At 40.6% G+C, this 23,406-nt stretch overlaps 1 protein-coding gene across 3 annotated transcripts in view; it reads left to right on the top strand.

Moving 5' to 3' along the window:
• Positions 1-23,406, top strand: part of SASH1 (SAM and SH3 domain containing 1) — a 264,800-nt gene that overhangs the window by 17,547 nt on the left and 223,847 nt on the right. The window contains exon 1 of one of the 3 annotated variants that reach the window (XM_081032319.1): positions 12,486-12,970. The exons of 1 other annotated variant lie outside the window; for it this stretch is intronic. In XM_081032319.1, the coding sequence (XP_080888445.1) occupies positions 12,950-12,970 (21 nt within the window). In that variant the 5' untranslated portion in view covers positions 12,486-12,949. Of the gene's footprint in view, positions 1-12,485; positions 12,971-23,406 lie in introns of those variants that run through there. One more of the 3 variants, XM_081032316.1, reaches the window with a different exon arrangement.

The following is a 23,406-nucleotide window of genomic DNA, read 5'->3' as shown; positions in this document are numbered from 1 at the left end:
AATAACACTGAGACAGGCCACGTGGTCACGTGGAATGTGGGCAAGCCAGCCTCAGCCAGCAGATAGATCCAGGCACCAGAGAGAAGTGATCCTTCAAAAGCCTACGGGGCTTCTAGAGACAAAGAAGAGCCAAAACATTATTGAAAAAGAAGAACAAAGTTGGGGAGTCACACTTCTCAATTTCAAAACTTATACAAAGCTGCAATTATCAAGACAGTATATGCATTTTGCTGGTATAAAATGGACATATAGATGAATGGAATAGAGCTAAGACTGGAAATAAACTCTTACATTATAGTCAATCGATTTTCATAAAGTTCTAAGACAAATCAGTGGGGGGAATGAATAGTCTTTGCAATAAATAATACTGAGATAACTGGATATGCACATGCAAACGAATGAGGTTGAACCACTGCCTCGCACCATATACAAAAAAATAACCTCAAAAGGGATCAAAGATCTAAATGTAAGAGCTAGAACTATTACAAGAAAACATGAGTTAATCTTACTAATCTTAGATTTGGCAATAAAAAAAAAAAGATAGACAATAAAGAATGTTGACCAGGATGTAGAGAAATTGGAATTCTCATTCATTGCTGGTGAGAATGTAAAATGGCACAGCCACTTCAGAAGAGAGTTTGGCAGTTTCAAAGGTTACACATGGAGTTCCCATGGGACTTATAAATTCTACTCCTCAATATTCATACCCAAGAGAAATGAAAACACATGTCCAGAAAAAAAACCTGTGCATGAATGTTCATAGGAACATGATTCATAATAGCCAAAAGGTGGAAACAACCCAAATGGCCACCCATTGGTCAATGGGAAAACAAAATGTGGTGTATTCACACAATGAACCAGTATTTGTCATCAAAAAAGGAATGAAGCACTGATACATGTTACAACATAGATTGAACTTTGAAAACATTATGCTAAAGGAAAGGAACCAGATACAAAAGGCCATATGTACAAGTATGAAGGTACTATGTTAATCTGTTGGAGCTGCCGTAACAAAATACCACAGACTGAGTGGCTTAAACAACAGAAATTTATTTTCTCAGCTTCAGAAGCTGGAAGTTCAAGAATATGGTGTGAGCTGGTTTGGTTTCTCCTGAGGCCTCTCTTCTTGGCTTGCAGATGGCTGTCTTCTTGCTGTACCCTTACATGGCCTTTTCTCTGTGCACACACATCCCTAGTATCTCCTCTTCTTATAAGGACACCAGTCATATTGGATCAGGACTTCACTCTTTTGAGCTCATTGAACCTTAATTACCTCTGTCAAGGCCCTGTCTCCAAATAGTCACATTGCAGGTGGGGGACGCATAATCCAGTCCATAATATCCATTTGTATGAAATGCCCAGAATACACAAACCTATAAGGACAGAAGTAGATAGATGGTTTGCCAGAGGCCTGGGGGATGGGAGGGTTTGGGTGACAGCTAAGGGGTGCAAGCGTTTTATTGGGGGATGATGAAAATGTTCTGAAAATGTTCTGAAGTTCTGTGGTGATGGTCCAGCAACTCTTTGAGGATGGAACTCATTGTATTGTGCATTTTAGGCGAGTGAATTGTACGCTATGTGAATGATATCTCAATAAAGCTGGTACCAAAAAAAAAAAAAAAGAAGCCTAAGGTACAGGAAGGGGCACCAGTTAATGGGCACCAGTTAAGCCCTTGAGAGGTACAGGAATGCACTCACAAGCATAGAGTTCAGAGCCAGCACTAGAGTCCTTAAATATGTACAAGGAAGAAAGAGCCTAGTTCTGATCCTAAACATTATACATTCAAGGAATTCGGGCAGAACCGCAGGCATCAGACCTGGGGTATATGGTCACGGCAGTCTGGCTGCAAATGTGGCTTGAACCTGAGTCACAAAGGGTTGGCTCAGAGCTCTTTCAGCACCTGTCCAAGGCCAGCATTCATCTTAAAGACTAAAGAAGGACCTGGCAGCCTGGAGAGAAGAGGGTTCCTGAGGCTGGGAATGGGGCAGTGTGTGAGGCAGGGCCTAAAGTAATCTCTCTTGTGCTCCTGACTTTCCTGTTCCATTCCTTTAGAATTCGAATGATCAACTTTAGTGAGCATGTGATCCTTTTGGTATTCTTCTCTGTTCTCCTCTGTGTTCAAAGCGTAGGTCTGCCAAACCGCATCTATTAAGCACTCATGCTGTATTATGGTTGTCAGCTTACTTACTCACCTGCTCCACTGGACTTCAAGTTCCTGGAAGATGGGAACTTTTATCTCTGCACCCCAATGCCTCTCTCATTGCTGAGCACAGAAAATGTTCCATAGACATTTACGAAATGAAAGAATGAATGACTACTGGCTTTCCCATTTTTAACTTCTTAGAAGGCACATGACTTCTTGCTTATGATAGATTAAACCGTTTTCAGAACTAGCAAAACTAAAGAAGCCTAACTGAAGCATTGATTTTTTTTTCCCCATGAAATTGACATAATTATCAATAATAATAGCTTAATATTTATTGAACATTTCTGAACTGGCCCCTATGCTAAGCAATTTACATTTACTATCTCATTTGATCCTCATAGTAAATGCCTGAACAAATAGTACTATCTCCATTTTAGACCTGTGGAAACAGGCTCATAGAGGTTAAGTGACTTGCCCAAAGTCATACAATTAATAGTGGATGCCTTATTCAAACCTCAAAATTCCAAATCCTGTGCACTCACCTCTCTATAATTACGACTTCTTGATATTTTGTTTTGCCAGCATAAATGGAAAAAGGTTTGTCAGAGGTAGACAGTATAAGCAAGAGTTGTGGTTTGAGATTATTCGTGTAACTTTCAGGCCCTGTTTGAAGGCTTCCTGACTTCAAAGGTTAGAAAATGCCTGCCTGAGCCCAGGATCACACAGAACTTCTTCACAAATTCAGGCTGCAATGTTCTGAGATTACCATATTCTATAGACAAAAATTCCTGTGCAAGCAACCCCTTGCATTGAGAAAGGAACCATAAAAATAATGCGTGCATAGAAAGTGAGGGTGGACCTCTCTCCCCCATGATCATAAATTCAGCCTGTAATCAACCAAAACCAGAAAACCTTTTCAGACTGTTTTCACTGTCTACTGGCTCACAGCTTCCAGTTTTCATTTTATCCTTTTTCGTTCCTCTTATACATTTTAGCTGCATTTCACAGACTTCTGCACAAAAGGAGAAGTCAGTATGAGCTGAGTGCTTACCAAATTGGAACATTCTGACATTTCAGAACAGCAAGCTCAGCTTGAGGTGTTTCAAAAAGGCATGCCTCAAATGTCGTGAACGTTGTTATAAGAGACTCAACCGCTTTCACGTTGACCTCAATAAACAAAATCAAATGTTTGCTCATCTCATGGTTACCATGTCCCAGTGCAAACAGCCCGGTATTTTTCCTATTCACCTCTGTTACCTTGGCCGTGTGTATATTATGACTGGACAGCAATCAAGAATTGTTGTCTGCGAGGGGGGTGAGGGGGGATTCCTGCCTAAAGTGAGGCACCTCATGTTCCCGGAGGTCTTGGAATCATTCAAGAGCAATGCTTATGTTTAGGAAAGTGAAAACAGAACCAAAGTTAATCCCCCACACTCAGGGGGTTCAGTGTCTAGAACTCTGCCAAAATTCTAGGAAGGGACAGGGTTGCCAATGCCAGTTGTATAAAGTTTCCTCCAATTTCAAATGAAATGTATCAACAGAGAGGGAGGAAGTCCACACATCTTTCAGAGCAAAGGCAAAATGCCTCCACCCGCCTCCCATCCTCAGCCATGCACATGAGCGGTGGGCTGCTCCTATTGACCCCCTATTGACCTATTGACTCCCCATAACTGACACATCCTTCTCCCAGCCTGGTCCCATCGCTGTTGCATATCTCACCGCCTGTCATTGTACACTCCATGAGGCAGGGCTGGGTCTGTTTTACTCATCATTGTACCTCCAAAACCCAGCACACACCTGACATCATACAGTATTATTAACTGCATAAATGAATTATAAAGTCGATGGAGAAGAAAAAAATGCCTGGCGAAAATATGGCTGGGAATTGACTCCCCTGTCATAGAGAAGGCCTTGTATCTCGCAATGGGTGACCTGTTACACTAAGAATGAGTCAAAATTTTATCGGCTGGGGGAAGACTTTTGTTGGGATGATAAGATCTTTTAAAGATGAAGGCACTTTTGATTATTTTAATACTCGTTAAAAGTACTATAAAGCTTGGCTGGCAAAATGGTATATTTAAGAAGCAACATTTTTTCATTGGTCCAGGATTAAATATGATATGTATATCTATTTGAAATATGTAATGCTTTGAAAAATACTAAAAGAACAGAGATCAGAGGACACCATTTTCATAAGGTCCCTTTTAATTTTCATGAAATTTGAGGAAACGTAGTTTTTAATTATGAAATATTCATTGAAAAGGATTCCTATTTTGAATCCAAATCATTTTTAAATATCACTTAATTTATCACACTAACCATCTTATTATGGTTGCCTCCCTCTTATCCAAGAATCACAGAATATAGCCTATACATTTGATATAAAAACAAAATAACAATCAGTTTATGTGTCTCGTTTTGAACCTGCATAATAGTAAAGCTCCAAAATATTAATGTGTTGTCCAAAATTTCTATCACTGAGTTAAGCATCAGGAAGATTTCTACCTGATATCTGACAATAGATAGGCAATGGTAAGTCCCTAGACAGGAAGTCACCCTTCCATCTCTGGATTTCATCCACACTCAGGTCTCATTGGAGGGAATGAGACGTCGTGGTGCTGCACCACCCACGTCTTCGTGAATCAGAGGCATGTCAGTTTGACATTTTCTTTCTATTATCGTATGTTGGGTCCCTTATGTCCTTGCCTTCCTCCCACTTATAAAACATGTGCCTATCAGCCTAAGAGAAAGGAGAGGTGTTCAGAATAGTTCAGGCACCAAATGGAAATGCAAACAGGGCAATTCCAATAAGTGGAAGTAGAACATGTCACAAAAGCTAAACCCAGGAGAAGAAAAAAGATTGGATGCATTTCACAGTCTTAGAGAAAGATTTCTAGATACAGGTGGCAGAAGCAAATTGCTTGTCAAAAGATTCACTCCGTAACAAGGCTAGCCATGTAGAACAGCCGCAGCGCCAGGAGGGCCCACTGCTGGCCCGCATCTTTGGGGCTTCGAGCCGGGCAGCAGAAATGACAGTCTTGCACTCTCCAGCAACAGCCACATCCCTGAGGGGCGGGGGGACAGACAACAGGGTTAATGCCACCAGCCATTCCTTCATGCTGCCGCTGCCAAACCATCAGTCAAAAGAGGAATGGCAATAAGGGAAAGGGGAAGGGAACTGAAGTCAGGCAGGGGTACAGGGTGGAGGTGGAAAGGAAATGGGAAAGAAGAGCACCCATTTATCTTCAAGGTCCGTCTGTCATCTTCGGTTGACAGTCGAGGCGTATACAACAAGCAAAAGGATAGAGAATTGAATAATGCTATGTCTGACCGTGCTTTTCTTCGGTTTTTCTCAGCTGGGTGCTCTCAGATCCCCACAAAAACACTGCACACTTCTCCAAGCATGCGCATGCACACACACACACCCCTTACACATGCATTTCCTGGTGTTTTACTTGTCTCTATTCATCTCTGCTCAAAACAGAAACGGGGTAGGGAGGTTTCCCTGTGACCAGTGTGCTGACCTCCTTTCTCACATTTAACTCCTAGATAAGAGAACAGTTTTCCTGGCCAGCAAGGCAGTGTCACTCTCATAGACCAGATCAATTCAAAACACATTCCCTCTCATGGAGAACCCGTTTTTCCTTCCCAAGACACCATTGTATCCCTGACGGGAGACCTCACATTGGCAGGTGCAGTAGGCAGGTGCAGTGCCGTGATGCGGATGGCCCCTTTTGGGACCTTTCACAGTCAGTTCTCAGCACCCAGCCGTCCATGTTGACTTAGAAGTGCCAAGGTAGATGCTTGGCTAACTGCAGGCTCTGCAGCTGCCAGCTCGAAGGAATATCTTCAAGTCCCATAGATCACAGGGACCGAGGTGAACAACTACAAGCTCAATGAATGGGGGTTTCAAGTTCAGGAAGAAGAAGTCGCCAGGGATGTAAAATTAGGTAGACATCCAATTCTGTAGAAGAGCCTCACGGTGTTAGCACGGGTGCGTCGGGGAGAGATAACTCTGAAGAGGTTGGAAGAGGCGGTCAGAACCAGTAGAAATCATTGCAATGTGCCTGGGGGCAAACCCCTGGGCAGAATTATCTTTGACTCCTTCAGGTGCCCAAGAAAAATCTGATGAGTCAATGAATGACTATCCAGTGGCTGAAGCTTTCACTTGAAAAAAGAACCAAAAGGGTGAGGGACGAGTTTCATGTTCTTAAGAAAGCCCGTACCTCCTTTTGAGAGCCCAACCTCCTTGCATTCTTAAGCATGTTTTCTAAACCTGTGTCCTGGGGAAGCAGAAGGCAGCTCTCAGGTTCACTGAGCTAGAACAGCATTTTGATACCAACAGACCTGGGCCCACGGAAAGAGTTACGCACTTGGCAGGAACACCACCTTGAGTTCAGACTGAAAGCACATCTGTGCCTTGTTGATAGTGTAATAACCCACATTACATTTTTGGCTGAGAGCATCTGTGCACAGCCCAGAAAGTCAGCCCAGGGCAACCATTCTGAGGGAGGTGATATTAACAGCTCTCATTAAAACCGATGAGTATAGCGCTGCTGAGGAGCACGGCTGCAGTGAGGCCTCTGTCTGCATTTCCTTGACAAGCCTCTATTTTTGGAGTTTGTAACTCAGCCATGGAAATATGCTTTGCATTGAACTGAAACCCAAAAAGAAAACTCTCATAGTTTGACTTTTAGGGCTGTCAAAGTGTGTAAGTTGTCCTTTAACATCTGTACATGTTCGACTCTATGTTATACTGACCATGGAAATAAAAGACTATGTGAGGAGGGAGGTTCTATTTATGAGCTGGCCCACAGACAATTGGAGTGTCTTACCTTTTATGTATATCAGACATAAGAGTTCTCTTATGAAGGAAAATGATACTTGGGTGCACATCAATTATCCTCGGTATGCACCTGTGAGTTTTGTTTATTGTTACCTGTCCAAAAAGAGGAAGCTCACAATGCCCGGTGCTCTACCCGGGACTTAATGAGGTCACATATTAGCTGGATCTTGCTCCCTGTCACCACTGCACCTTTCTCTGATGAAAGACAGACCCGAAGCCATGGAGTTCATGGACAGTGATTTGGAAGGACTGTGCTATCTTTTATTTTGACAAAGAGTAGTGTGAAATGCATTCCTGTCCCCAGCTAGGAAGGTTAAAGCTTGATGATCTATATATCTATAATTCTGTCCCATTTAGAATGCAGAAAAACTACTGTTTTTCAAAAATAGGGAGGATTGTGTGTATGGAAGATGGCTTTAAAAAGATAGGCAGATTACTTTATAATTTCTGCTTTTCTAACACATACTGCTTGGGAAGAAAAAGGTCATCATTCTTTAATATCCTTTCTTCTTGCACGATAGGGATTATATTATGTAGAGTATGAATCAGATCTGCTGCTTCTCTGCTTCTGCTCTTCAATGGCTTCCTATTGCAGTTAAAATAAAATCCATACTCCTTATTATCACCCAAGAGGGCTGTGTGACCTGGCCCTTGAACAGCCTTGTGGCCTCATGTCATACCCCCTTCACGGGCTTTCGACACTCCAATTATACTTGACTTTTTCCAGCTTCTCAATTGCACCAACTTTTTTTCCCCACCTCAGAGACTTTGAATTTACGAACTCCTGTCTGTAGTATTTTTCTTCCCACACTTAGAATAGCTGGCTTCTTGATGTTCTTCTAACTTAAATGTCCCCTGCTCCTGACTGGCTTTCTGAAGTGGGTACCTCTCCAAACAGTCTCCATTTCGGCCCCCTATTTTTTTGTTTGTTTAGAAACTTAGTACAATTGTTGTTTTACTAATCTGGTCACGTTTTATCCTTTGTGTACTATCTAAATGTATGCTTCACAGGGGTAGGGACCTTTGTCATCATTGCATTCCCAGTGTCCAGCCCATAGAAGGTGCTCAGTTAACATTTGTTGAATAAATCCAGATTTATATAGAAGATGATGTATAGTTTAAGCTTCTGTTGGTTGACCCAGTAGCCTTACTCTCTTTGTGGTGTATGTAAAAGAATAATTCCTCTTCAATCTTTACATAACCTCATACTTTGCAGGAAGGAGTCTCACACCATCTTCAAAATTGGAGAGATAAAGAAATTCTGCTTTTTTACATCTTTCTTCCTCTTTATAGCATCATAAGATAGCACCTAATTTCTGTAAAGAGTTTAAATGGCTACACAGAAGAGCATGCCTCTTGTACTTCTAGGACCTAGATTCTTAACTTGATTTATTTTGAGCTCTGGACACTGAAGTAATAAAAGCCAGTTATGTACCTGTGAAGGAGTAAGTGTACAGTCAGTGTCATCTGTTAATATTTCTCTAAGTTTTCCCTGCACTCTTGGTGATTAATTATGATCTAGCAAGTAAGTTGAATGATGATGATGATGGTGGTGATGATGTGTAGGACAATTTGTTTACTCTGCACCAGGCACTGTACTAAGCATTTTATTTATAAATAAAATACAATGTATAGATAATAAAATATAAATATATTTCATTATAGTGTCTAGTATCTAGTACATCTCACTTATATAGTAACAATAATGATGGTTATAAGAACAACAGCAACAACAATGGACATAGCTAGAAAAAAAAGCTCAGGACTTTGGAAACCTTAGAAAAATAGATATGAGAACACTGATTAATGTTCCCACAGGGCCTGATTCTCTCAGAACATTAAGCCACATCCTTGAGGTGACTGACTCAAGTCCCCACAGCTAGTAAAAAGAATTTGGGAGCCAGGTCCAAGCTTCCTGATGCCAGATCAGTGTACTGTGACTGTGTCTGGGAAAGCAGGGTTAACCTTAGGTATAGACAAAGAAGGTGGTTAAGAATTAACCTATGATTCTCCAACTGGACTCTACAGTGCTAGCTACTCATACTTTTGAATGGCTGACTCTAGAAGTTTCTTAAAAGACCTGATCCCTATATTAGAAGGGGCAACACAATTCAGGAAAGCTGCAATTGTCCATAATAGCTTTCTCTGAATTACTTTCTCAGATTCTTTCCTCTCTGCCACTTGCTGAAATGTGCTTGGCTGCAAGGAAAATAAGAAGAGTTTAAGATGGAATTAGAAGAGTGTTGCATAGGAATGTAAGCTTTGGCAAGTTGCTTACTCTCTAAGCCTCAGTTTTCTCACCTGTAAAATGGGGATATAACCTACCTTATGGAGTCCTTGAGACAATTAAAGATAATGTATGCAGAGCACTTAGCATAATGTGTAGAAAGTGCCCAATGTTAGCTGCCATTGTGGTGATTATTCATGTTATTATTAATAACAATTTTGCTGTAAGAGAAGATCTAGATGACTAAAATTTTTGTTTTGTTTCATTGTTTTGTTTTGTTTTGTTTTTAAAGTGGGACTGGGAAAGCTGGAGACCTAGTAAGGAGCAAAGGAATATAGGTAACACAGCAGAGTAACTAAAGCAACTTTCACCAATTCCATAATTCTGCTTAGAGTAGGACTTTTCATCAAACCACTTCTCCTCTCTGAGTTTTGGTTTGCTTACCTATAAAAGAAAGATAATACTTATTCTTCCCACGTCAATAGGTTGTCAGGGACCCCAATTAGACACATGTATGTAAAAGCCCTTTGAACATCTTAACGGGAATGTTAGATATTGCTTTCACACGTGTTCCACTTCGTTGACTGTTGCTTCAATCAAGTCAGTGATGCACGTTAGAGTCACCTGGAAATTTCTAAAATTCCAGATGCTCAGGCCACGCACCCGACTAGTGAAGTCAAAATCCCAAGTGACTCCAATATCCAGCCAAGGTTAAGAGTCAGGGAATGAAGTATTTCCCAAACTTGAGTGATGATAAGGAGCCTCAGAGTCTCCCCATACCTACAGAATCAGCTTTCCAAGGGAAGGGCTGCGAGTCTGTGTTTTCAACAATCACACTGAGCTGCCTCTTCTCAGCAGGCAATTATGAGAAACATTGCATTGAATCATGGTCTGAGAGTTGGAAGGGATATTGTTTCAAGTCTTCACACTTGATTCATCTCTAAACCATGTGAAACTTTATGAATCCCATGAATGGAAGGTGAATGTGAACAAAAGTAAGACAATTATTAGCAATTTCTCTTTGTGCAGGAATCATCCCCAGATTTTTTCTAGTTCAGGAAATCTTGACTAATGGAAAAGATTTTCAGTGTTTTGAAACTTTTCATGATCAAACAATTTGGAATGCCAAGAAATGCATCAAAAAAAAAAAAAGAATTATCTCATTTAAGAATAGATGTTTGAATATTGCGAAATAAAATAATAAACTGAGGTTTGGTACACACAACTACATTTTTATTTCTTTTCCCCTCTCAAAAAAGGATATATGGCATAGCTCTACATTATTACTTTCAGCTCCCATGGGAAAGTTAGGCAGATCAGGTTTAATGTAAATAACATACAGATAAGCTGCTATGAAAAGTGGCAAATATACGGGAAAAAGACTTCATTAATTGCTGATATCCAAGATGCAAATCTCGACTCAACTCTGATTGGGCACGGTAACAGATATTTTCACTCCTCCTCACTGTTTTGAAAGCATGAAGCTCTGCCAGAACCACTGGCCTATCAGTTCCCACTGAACATTCTGTCATTATCTTTGAAAATTTGTCTTGCAGAATTCCATTTCCTCTGGGGCCACATCCACTTGCCTGGCCTACGTAGTTAACTCTAAAAGCTTTCCTCCTCCTGTTTCCTGCACTGTTTGAGTCCAGCCTTTGTCTCAGGTTTGTTTGAGTCATAAATACTGTCAGCATTTAGAGGCTGTATTTAATTCTAAGCTTGTTAAGAAGAAAGACAAGATAATGGAGATTGATTTTAAGAAATATATAGGTTCAGAACATTTGCACAAATGAGTCAAAGCATCCCAGTACAAGTATATATAAACCTAAAGCTGAGTGATGGGGAGGAGACACACCTGGGAATGCCCACGGCCCTCATTCCAGGTATCATGTGCGCTCAACCTCCCAACTCGTAATACTCCCCATCACACTAATTATTCTCCACACCAGTCATCCCCCACCTTACCCCCATCTATCAAAATTGCCCACTGCTCACTAACAACATCTGGCTGTCCTTACCCTACTTAATAAAAAAAGACTTCAACTAATCCTAATAAATTTGCTAAGTACATCATTAATGCCTGTGAGCAGGATTAGAATTATGGAATATGCCTTAGGTAATTGTTACTCAACAAGCCTATCAAACACACAAACAAACAAAAATCTAGGTGTTTAATTTGCATAAAGTAGGTTTCTTTACCCTTCAGATCCAATGTTTTAGCTAAAATTTGCCATATCAGTCATAATTATAAGTAGATGCTTCAAGGTGAAAAAAAAGAAAAAAGCTGTCTGAGATGTCCAGCTGATGGCAGTTACTGATTACTCTTGAAAACAAAAGAAAAGGAAACCTTTTACCTTCTGTTCTACCAGGTCTCGCTTAATGCATCTAATTGATATTTGATGTTTGGACTTTAGAAATCATCTGCTAATTCAGCCCCTTCACAAATAAAGAAACTGTGGCCTGGGCAATGGCTTGCCCAGAGCCACTGAGTTACAGAGATCTGGGGACATACAGGTCCCTTTCTGTCTCATCTAGAACTCTTCACACGCCTTATAATGCTGCCAACGGTTATTTAGCACATGTTTAAGTACTGGAAGTTTAATCTAGCTTTCCCATGGAGATAAGAGAAACAATAACCATAGTGTTCATTAATGGGTGACTTAATGCTTACCCACCTGGCTTTGTTGTGTCACACTTATAATATTAATTTTAAAGAATAGACTGTTTTTTCTAAATATACAATTTAACGTGACTCTTATGATTCTTCACGAGGGTTTCTTACCCAAACTTATCTGTGTGAGCTTTATGGGGAAATGCCACGCCCACTAACTTTTAATATTTTAAAGTTCCGTATAAAACTTTTTAATTAAAAGGAAAGTTTTATTTAATCATCTTAAAATTTTTCCTTTAGATTTCTTACAAGCTAGTGTGTTTTTTAAACCTCTTTTCAGTGTTCTTAAATTGAGTTACACTATACTAAACCCCAGCTGTTTGTGGTTTTTTTGTTTTTGTTTTTGTTTTGTTTGTTTGAGTCTAAAATCCTGGCAGATGAGCCAGCCCTACAGAGTGGTCTCAGAACAGAGGGTGCTCCAAGATGTCGAATGTTCGTGCCGGGTGAATGCTAATTCTAGAACATTAAACTGATTGTGTTAAATTAATTTCTGGATGTTTCTCTGTGGAAGTCTTGGAATAGCCCTCCCCTTCCTTTCCTTGAGCCAAGAAAACTCTGAACCAGAACAATTCAATTTCAATTTGTGGAAAAACTACATTCAATGATCCAAACACAGTGCTGAGATAGTTTTGTGGGGGCGGGGGCAGGGACATTTTAAACCCTTTTGTATGTTACTAAAAATATCTGAATTTCTACGTAAACGATCTGAGATGCATTTCCAAGCTTTGTTTCTGAGGGGGATTGGCAAGCTTCGCTTTAAAGTCTGAGAACCTCAAGAGCAAAGCCTGCTTTTGTGCCATAGTTATTGTGTTATATGTTAAGCATTTGGAAGAAACCCCAAGCAGGCCTCAGGAAGCAGTTACTGCCTCTGGACTTATCATCCTGAAGGCGATTTGTTTTAAAGTTGATAATCCCTAGGGCTACAAGAGTGTCCCACATCTGCCCTGAATTGAAAACAGATTCCCATTAAGCGCTGCGGATTCGTTCGATCTGAGTCAGAAAGGAAGTCGGAGAGAACATTTGAACGTATGGCCTGATAGCAACACAGCAGCCCCTTCATGGAGGATGAAGACTACAGGGTACGTAGGCCGTCCGTCTGAATCTTAAGACTTTTTTCTGTAAGGAAATGTCCTTCTGACGTTCAGGCAGAAATACTGGGGAGAGGACGATTGTGGCTGACAGGTACAAAGTAACTGTCTGTCTCTGGGCTTTTCTGTGCTACCAATGAATTAATCAGGATTCTAAGAAGCTAGGAAGCCTCTTCTGCTTCCAGATTTCTCTGTCTGGCTTTGCCGTTTTGTGACTTATCATTTATGTGTGATATATTCACATAATTATGTAGATATTTATACAAAAGTGTTACCCCCCCCCCCCAGGCTCTAAAGTGGTTTTGTAAGCCAAGAAAAGTTTTTGCTATTAAAAAGCCAGAACTTCTCCACCCTCTGCTTATCTATGAAATTATTTTAAAATATTTCCACGCATGCTAAGAATGAAGGCTGTAACTATGTATTTCATCTTATAAGCCTCAGGGGACCAGGACCATCTGATTAACTATTTAGCATTTAATATCCTACTGAAGTTTTCTTCTCAGCTGGCTGAACAACTTTGTTTCCGGCTTCTCTGTTGAAGCAGTATATTATAGAGTGTGAAGTCCGCATGCTTTCTAATTTAGAAGGAGATTACATTTGTTCATTAAAAATGATTAAAGGAAAGAGAGGGGTACAGCAGTTATAAACAAGGGTCTGAGGTCCAGGAGTGGATGCTGAGCCCCCGGCCTGGTTTCTGAGGCCTTTCTGGTTCCTTCTTCGCTCCTGGACTGGGCTATGGTGAGTGGAGGCCTCTCAGATTACTTCCAGAAGATTGTTCTGCTCACCATCTTCTCTCAGAAGCTGAGGAAAGTTAGTACCCAATAAATACTTGTTGAATGAAATGGAATTATGAAAGGGAGTCCCGGGAGAAACGTCAGTTTGAATATAGTGAATTAGTGAGCCTCTGTTAGGATAACTTTCCATTCGCCTTTGTGGGAAGATTGACACTAAAAGTGGAGAATAACGTGATGGGTAATTGAGAGATGAGGGCTAGGGTACCAGCCAGAACAACTGTGTATGAAATGTATGATTCCATGGTTATGGTATTAATGAATGAGAGAAATCTGAAATATGAGTCTTGAGAGGTCACAATACTGCATTACGAGGGTGTTAAGGAGTCGTAGGAAAGCTGGAACGGGAGAAAGGAAACAAACACAGCTGGCCGCTTTCCCTTCAACTCCGTGCATCTGGGCTCATCAAAACTGTTTCGACAGTACAAAGCCTGTTCTTGTTACATGTCCTTCCCTTGGTTTCAGAAACAATACGTTAAGGACGGCCCAGTTGGCAGGTAAGATTTTCAGTGCAAGTGCCAAAATACTGTTCGCTCTTGACTGGTTGCCCACAGTTTTTGAAAGAGGGAAGGTTTTTCAGATGCCAAAAATTGACTGCAAACTGTGTCATGGGACTCTGCCCTCTGAATCCCAGCAAGACAGAGGTTTCCTTTTAGAAAAGAGAGCACATTTGGGTTTTTGTGCTGGAGGATGCAAAAAGATGTATTGATCAACTCAGACAGAAAGGGGAATTATTTGGCTTGGAAACATCGCTTCTGTCCTATCAAAGGAGACTGGCAAATGAGCCTGGAAATCTATAGAAACAGTTCCAGTTCAGATCAGCTTCCTCTTTGAGAGATGATTGTATATATCTTCATTTAATTAGCCTACCCAATCTCAACCCCAGAGGTTTGGGAAGAAAACAAAAGCAGCATATAGACTTCCAGGATGAAACCTGTATCATAACTTTAACTACTATTACGTTAAATAAAATCCACCTCCAAAAAGCTCTCTGCCACTTCCTGTGTAACAAAATAAGCAAGTCTTCATTTGGGACCATACCCTTTTCCCTGCCCCATATTGGAACATCGGGCATGTCACTGAGGAGCTATGCCACCACGCCAATTCCCAGCCTCGTTTCTGTCCAGAAGCTTTGTAAGCCATTGTTTGGAATTCAGAACACACTATCCTCAGAAACAAGGTTAGGCTCCCAGCTCAACTCCTGAATGCAAATTTACCCCTAAATATGGAGAATTTCTTACAAGTTTCTAGAAATGAACAAAAAGAACTGTCATTTTGTGTAATGGCACTGGGACTACATTTTACAATGAACTATAATACTGCTTTTAAGAACATTTTTAATGTATTTGAGAATTAATTTGTGGCCTTGTACACCATTCCTATCTTATCTGAATCCTAACCATCCACCCTGAATGCTTTGTCTCCGGCTACTTCCGCAAATGGTACTCTAGGTTGGAGTCCCAGCAAATTATTTGGATGTACTTTTCTCCTTGTGGTTTCTTTTGCCTGGAATATCTTCCTCTGCTTCTGATACCTGGCAAGCTCTTGATTGGCTCAAATATTAAAAGTTAAAACTCCTCTGTGATGCCCCAGTCAAACTCCTACCTCTCTCCTTCCTTGGCCACAAATGTCTCTGGGAAAATATTGTACACAGCTTCAGGTGTTCCCTCCACTGACCTTTTAAAGTGCCAAGGACTCTAGCTAAAAAAAAAATAAAAATTCCCCTAGGAAAAGTTAGAAAGTTTCTTCCCTATCTCTTCTGCTTTTCTGTAACACCTTATAAGTACCACTATGTATTAACATTCAACACATCATATTACATTTTTTTATTTGCATGTGTCCCCTTCCCTAGACTGAGAAATCCTTAAATATCAGAATTTCATCAAAACTTATTACAATGTCTGAAATATAGTAAATCATTAATAAAAGGATGGATGGATGGATGGATGGATGGATGGATGGATGGATGGATGGATGGATGTGGTGAGTGCTGGAGAAGAAGGTGGTTTATCTATAGAAGGATAAAGAGCTGTATAGAAATGTCTATGGAATTCTGAATGGAACTTTTAGACAGTTTCAAGGGCATGATTGATGGAATTTGACCATTATTATTTTGCTTCCATTGTTATGTAAGGAAAGGATTCTGAATAACGGGAAGAGAATGGAGCTTGGAGAAGAACACAATGGGTTCTAACTCAAGCTCTCTACTTTCTAGCAAGGTGGCTGTGGGAAAGTTATTTACCTCTCTGTTTTTGCTTTTCTTTACCTGTCAGATGGGTGTCACACCTACCTTTGAGGAGGTGTTGTAAGGATTAAATGATAATCCATCTAAGGGCTCTAACCTAGTGTTTAACTGATACAAAGTGGAAGATAAATGGTGGTGAAATATGAATCGAAATCTGAAATGTCAGACATAGAACTTTGAAACCAGAAGGAACCTGGGTCCCTTCTGTTCAGCCTTGGACTCCCTCCTTTTGCAACTCACCCTTTCACTTTGATGCAGCATGTCAATAATATGGCTCTACCTTTCATCAGCCAATTCCCAAAGTGCTTGGGTGGTTAAAAATAAAATAAAGTTGGAAGTGTGAGAGAAAAGAAAAAGAGGGTTCCAGGGATTTGTGAGTAAGTATAAGAAATAAATTCTTCAAAGTAAAATTGAGTAAGCTGTGATGGAGGAAGAAGCCACACTGACATACAGAGAAAGATGGGAAGGGGTGATAACAAAGCTGTTTGGTGGCAGGTAGTTGCAAAAATAAAGGAAGAGAACTCACATTGTTGGGAAATTGCACTTCCAGGATTGTGTATTTGCAAGTGCACTCCTGTGTGTTTGTAACCCAAAATGTGCCTTGTGTAATTTCAAGTACTTCACATGAGTAATTATGATAGTAATACATTCCTAATTAACAATATACCACTTACCAGGTGCCAGGAACTGTTCTAAACTCTTTCCACATATTAAGTCATTTTACCCTCACAACAACCTTGTAAAGTAGATAAAATAAAGCCTTTGTTTTACTGATAAGGAAAGAGGGCACACAACTTTTGTCACATAACTGGGGTGTGTGGGCGCCAGTGTTTGAACCCAGTGTTTGAAGTCTGTCCCAAGAGTCTGCACTCTTCACCTGGGAATGTCCCTGCAGCTAATGTGGGTTTCCCTACAGCACTGTGAAGTCCACTTTGGTGGACATCCCTATAGGTAGACTTTCCAAATACAATTTTAACACCTGAAAAATTAAAATGGCAGAATTTTATAGCATGGAGGGACATTTGGTTCATTAAACCCAAACCAGCCAGCTGACTGTGCTGACGGTGTCCAGGGAAAATCAGCCTCAGGGTCACTGGTCACAGTCTCTGGGGACAGTCATGGGGGGGGGGGCGGAGATTTTCGCCACCCACATAGCACTGCAGTGGCAGAAGGACATCATCTTTGTTCCAGATAAAATCCAAGGAATTCTAGAAAAAATATTCTTTCCCAAAGATGGTAGACATTATTATGTTAACAGTCCAATAGTTTTCCAAACATGAAAATAGAGACAGTAGTACTTTGTTTTGTTTTTAAATAATCATCAATTTTTTACCTTTCTGAAAGAGCAACCCAATATACTGTCTTTGAGCACTCTGCTTATGTTTCCTAGATTGGGTTTGACAGGTCCCAAGGTTCTAAAATAATTCCGTTCCTCTTCCACCTACCTCTGAGCTGTAGCTCAGAGGGTATACCTCCCCCTCAGATTGCTCTGAGCAGTGTGATTGAATTTTCTCCTATCAAAAATAGAGACTTGTTCAAATAGTTAACACATTTAACCCGTGTCACAAATTCTGATTTGAGGACTTGTTAGGCAGGCAGAAACCATATATAAGTTCTCTCCTTTTCGACCTGGCTACATTATTATAAGCATTTCATTATTAATACAATCAGTATGCAAGTGCTACAAAGTTATATTACTCACTGGCTATTTTAGTCATTCCTATTTTAAGCCATTCACATTCCCTACTGTTGCTTTGGGGCACAGGTTTTGGATGAACAGGTAGGTAAGCTTGTTGGAGAGGTTGCCAGAAGTTTGGCCTACCTCCAGTACATCCACTCAATGGCCAACTGAGCCGATACCTTTCTTTGACTCAGGAGAACAGGAAAAATAGCATATGACACCCAGAATCATATCTATTAGGAGCACGTAGGAGCTCCAGTCTCCTCCTCCCTGTATGGCAGTGGAGTGAGAAGTAGGAGAAGAGGGTGAGGAGATAGTAAGTGGGTTACCTAGGTCTTTGTCTCCATGTTTTTTTCTCATTTCAGCATGGCTGATGAACAACTTACCCAAAAACAAGTTCATGTAAAATTCAGTCCCCTTTGGAGCATTTTTGCATCTGTTCAGTTGTCCTGGAAAGAAATATTACATTAAATTTTAACTTAATTTAAACCCTGAATAAAAGGCTTTACATAAACGGACCAACAAATGCTTAACGATGCAAAAGTAGGTCAAATAGGAAAAAAAGGCCTTTTCAAGTATCCAAAACAATCCCATGTCTTTTCTTTTAAATCCTTCAAGTTCAATAAATACCTATTAGAAATACACAATTAAGTTAGATGTGCCCTTCAAGGAACTGATTTTTTTTTAATTATTAAACTATTCCAAAATGCCAAGAAAATATAGGACACTAAAATGAAGTCTAGATTCTTAAACAAAGGTTGAATTTTAAGCAAACTCTTTACTGGGCAAATGAATATTTAAGAAACTGGTTTTAGACCAACTAGCTCTCTGGCAGGGCTGTTGTGAAGATAGCATGAGATTTAATGAATATAAATCTTCTCATCCAGTAGCACGTAGTGGACACTCACTAATGTTTTACTGAATGAATACTGAATAATTGTACGCTAACAGCTAAACCAACTCAGCTATCCCCTTCAACACTAACTGACACTTTAGCATGCGTTATTTCAGATTCACAAAAATGACACTTCCTGGATGGAAAGAGCAAACCCTCAGAAAACAAAAGTCCCAAATTTCTGAGACTTGTTCCCTCACCTTGTACAGAAGGGTAATGTTAGAGTTATGACTGGGTACCTCTAAGAGTTAAATGAGATCATGTTCATCCATCCATTCATTCATTTAAAAAAACTATATAGACTGGGTGGTGAACACACAATGGGATTTATAGACAATGTAATACAGAATTGTACACCTGAAATCTATGTAAATTTACTAACAATTGTCACCCCAATAAATTTAATAAAAAAAGAAAAAGAAAAAAAAACTATATAGAGAGATTTTATACACACACACATAGATTATATACTGGGGGTGCCAAAACATGTATACACATTTTAAGAGATGTTACCTATCTATGTATTACTTTTCAAAGTTGAACTGAATTACGGTGGCAATGTGTAGTATGACATTCTCTCAAAAGATGGCATTAATCAAATGAATGCTAGCATCACCATGCAACAGGCAGGACAGTCAAAGAAAATGGCAGGAAGAGAAAATGGTGGAAGCACCGTTGTCATTCGAGGAGTGCAAGACCATTTTGAAGTGGTATTTGAAATTCAAGAACGTTTTAGAAGTACAACAGTGGAGGCATGAGTATGCAACAGAACTTCCAACACGCCTAACAATTGCATGCATTCATGATAAGTGTGAAATGCATGGTACTGTGTGTGATGTGCACAAAGGAAGATCCGGGAGGCCTCGCACAGCAACAAGTCCTGCTGCTTCTGCTCTGTTGTTAGAATAGTTGACGCTGATGGTAACCACTTTGAGCACTGCTTGTAATTGCAGAAGTCAAACGTGACTTGTATTCATCTTTTGTTGTCGGTATATAGTATTACAATTCTAATACCGTTTTTTCCTTTCTTAAAATGTTTACACATTTTTTTGGAGAGAGAGAGAGAGAAAGAGAGACAAAGAGACAGAGAGACAGAGAGACAGAGAGAGATTGTGTATTTTCAATGCAGCAAGTATTGTTCTTGTGCCTAGGAGATGGAAGGGAATAAGGCAGATGGGGGCTCTGCTTCCATGGACCTGACATTCTCCAACAAAGCACTCTGCGTGCAAGTCCTGCAGTCACGTAGCACTGAACAACCCCCGCAGGGTGGGCAGTGAAGGCCCTGGGAAGAGCAGTCAGCTTGGAAATCAGACTGACACCCACTTAAATCCAGGCCTCACATTTTGCCCGCTGAGGTTCCTGGGGAAAATTTCTGAGCCACCGTCCTTGTCTGGGTATATATGGGTAAAACAATATGTACCTTGCAGAGTTTCTGTGAAGACGAACTGAGCTGTGTTGAGTGTAAAGTACCCTGTACAGTATATGACACATAGTAGATCTCCAATAAATGGTAACCTTTTTTAATCTTTTTTTTAAGGATTTTTTTATTGGGGAAGGAGAACAGGACTTTATTGGGGAACAGTGTGTACTTCCAGGCCTTTTTTATTTTTCCAATTCAAGTTGTCCTTTCAATCTTAGTTGTGGAGGGTGTCGTTCAGCTTCAAGTTGTTCTTTCAGTCTTAGTTGTGGAGGGTGCAGCTCAGCTCCAGGTCCAGTTGCCATTGCTAATTGCAGGGGGCACAGCCCACCATCCCTTGCTGGAGTCGAACCAGCAACCTTGTGGTTGAGAGGACGCACTCCAGCCAACTGAGCCATCCGGGAGCTCAGCGGCAGCTCAGCTCAAGGTGCCATGTTCAATCTTAGTTGCAGGGGCACTGCCCACCATCCCTTGCGGGACTCGAGGAATTGAACTGGCAACCTTGTGGTTGAGAGCTCACTGGCCCATGTGGGAATCGAACCAGCAGCCTTCGGAGCTAGGAGCACGGAGCTCTAACTGCCTGAGCCACCAAGCCGGCCCCCTTTTTTGTCTTAATGAAGAAATAGAAAGATCAAAAGAGGCTCAAAGAAAAAGGATGTCTTGGAATAAGAAGAGTTGAGGAACAGTTGCTTTCTCTGAGCACATTCTACAAAAGAGGTAGCTTTTCAACAATTTTGGAGACTGTGTGTTGATCTGTAGGGTGTTGAAAGTGTAATAATAGGACATCAGAGAAGCATGACATCTTGTTATAGATAGCAGTTTGAACATATGCTCTTTGTCCCCACTCCCTCCTCAAACCCAGTAAAATAGAAATAAGGGAAAATATAAAATTAAACTACAAAAACAATAATGATTGGGATGGGGGTTGTAAATGGGTGAGTGGATAACAGAAATGAGAAATGCCAATAAAAGTTGAGAAGATTAAACATAGACTGAAGGCAACAGTATCAACTGATGTAGTCTAAGATGAAGAAAAGTGAAAACTAATTACATGGGTGTGCGGTCTGGAGAACACCCGTAAGAACAAACTCATTGGAGTTACCCTAGGAAAGCTCTGGAAAAGGAAATGGAGTACCCCATCCCCCACAGGGCCAGGGGCAGTGAAGAGCTGAACACAGGAGATAGTTTGAAATTTCATATAGGGAATAATCAGAACTCCAGGTTCCCCCTTACCCTCAGCACCCCAGGCCTGTCTACACAGCCAAGAAGCTGAGCTAGTTCCTTCCCCATCATACCAAAGACTGGAGAAGCTGAATTAGAAACTCTGGTCTCAGAAATAGCTAAGGAAGGGATTCAGGCACTACCCTAAAAGCAGAGGAACTAACTGAAAATCTACATACTGAAAGGCAAGACTTCCCAGGTATCCTCCCAAACTTAACTCCCAAAATGCTGGCCGTCAGGGTTTTAGTCAGCGTCTCCCCACCCTAACTTCTGCCACTAACAGAAGAGATGGAAAGATCCCTCTGTTGAAAAAGGCCTGCCCAATAGCAAAGATCCACAAATACGGAAATTAGAGGATCCCCTACCATAGTCCGGTGCTCTAACGGATAAATCAGTCACAGTGAAGCCTACCACAAAAAAAGCCTCACAATGCAGGGATTACAGTCTGATTTCCGGTGCCTTAGTCTGAAATAAGAACAAGGAATCATCAGACAACAGGAGAACCTGTGGACATGAAAGACTATACCTAAAGAGATGAAAAGGGAAAATGAACTCAGAGGTGATAGACACAACGTGGGGGACAGAATTGCATCCAAAATATACAATGAGTGTTCTCAGTGAGAAAAGAGTAACAAAACCAAAAACAGGTACAATAACAAAGAAAGAAAGAAATGGAACTGACTGATATACAAATGGGTTCTGCCATCAATAACAAAGGAACAATCTGATAACAAAAACAATCTATAGAAGGCTTAGAAAATAAAGTTGAAGAAATCTGTCACAACCGGATAGGAAACAGGACAGAGTCGGTTTCTTTCTGAAAATTAGATGACCACTCCAATAGGTCAAATATTCAAATAATAAAAGTTCTAGAAAGAAAGAGCTGAAAAAAACAAAATGAAATAATACAATAAAATTTTCCAGAAGTGAAAGACATGGTTCCTGATTAGAAAAACCCACCTAGCACCCAGCATAGAGAATAAGGCACATATTGTGAAATTTCAGAACACTGGAATAAACAGAAAATCCTAAAAGCTGCCAGAAAGTAAGAAAAGTCACAGGCAGCATCAGGAATCTGAATGAGATTGGCTTTTCAATAGGAAGCCAGAAAACAGTAACTTCCAAATTCTGAAGTGCAAATAATTTCTGACCTGGAAAGTATCAAGTGTGGGAGTGAAGTATATAAAGAATCAAAACATTTACATCATTCAACACCCCTTCACAGCAAACTGGACAGACGTGCTCCACCGTAATGAGGAAACAACAAAGCACAACCAAACCGAATGGGACTCTAGATGGAACATTCCAAAAAAGAAAGAAATGGAACTGACTGACATAAAGACGGGTTCTGCCATATTGTAGGGTGTTTCATATTCTGTCAGGAAGTTTGGAGCAGAATAACAGACAGGTACATAGAAAAGGAAGCAAGTTAAAAAAAAAAATCCAGGGAAGGAACAATAATTAATGAGGAAAGAAATATGATTGTAGTGCACAGTATGACTCAGCTGTGGACAATATTGGCTTAGTCACAATAATGAAAGCACTGAATATTAAAAGAATCATAAATTAGAACATAAATATGGTGGCCATAAATATGTGGAAATGCACAGCTCAGACCTCCTTGCGAAGGACAACCTGCTGTGGGGAGTATATCCCCCCTTAGGACCCACTGTTGTTTTCACAGGGAAGGTTTGCAGCCAATGACCGAGCTCAGCAAGGGAACTGGAGGGGCCACTGCTGCCCAATGCAAAACTTCTCGAATGAGCAGTCTTTACTTTGGGTCTCTTCATCAGTCTGCCTTGAACTTCTCAGAACTACCCTGCAGTCTAAGGCTCTTCCTACTCCACTTTCCTTCCTAGTTTCTCTCCTTCATGGTGTGAGGTCAGCCCCCAAGCTGCCCCTTTATCCTTCATGAGCATTTACCCAAGTAAATCTCATGCATTTCTCATTCTGCCTTGGGTTCTGCTTCTCAGAAAACCCAAACTAACATAATCGTTTATTGGGAGGAGAGAAGGAAAAATGGGGTGGGGATGGGAATCAGGATGGAATGGTAAGTTATTGTCTTTCATTTTAGAAAGTCAATACCTAATGTCAATATGTATATAGTGACAAAAAGGGAAAAAAAGAAAAGAAAGAAAAAGAAAAGAAAAAGGAAGGAAGGAAGGAAGGAAGGAAGG

This window comes from Rhinolophus hipposideros (genome assembly GCF_964194185.1).
Source record: "Rhinolophus hipposideros genome assembly, chromosome: 3".
Classification (NCBI taxonomy): Eukaryota; Metazoa; Chordata; class Mammalia; order Chiroptera; family Rhinolophidae; genus Rhinolophus; species Rhinolophus hipposideros.
Note: the sequence above shows the minus strand (reverse complement) of the source record. Positions and strands in the feature narration are given on the sequence as shown.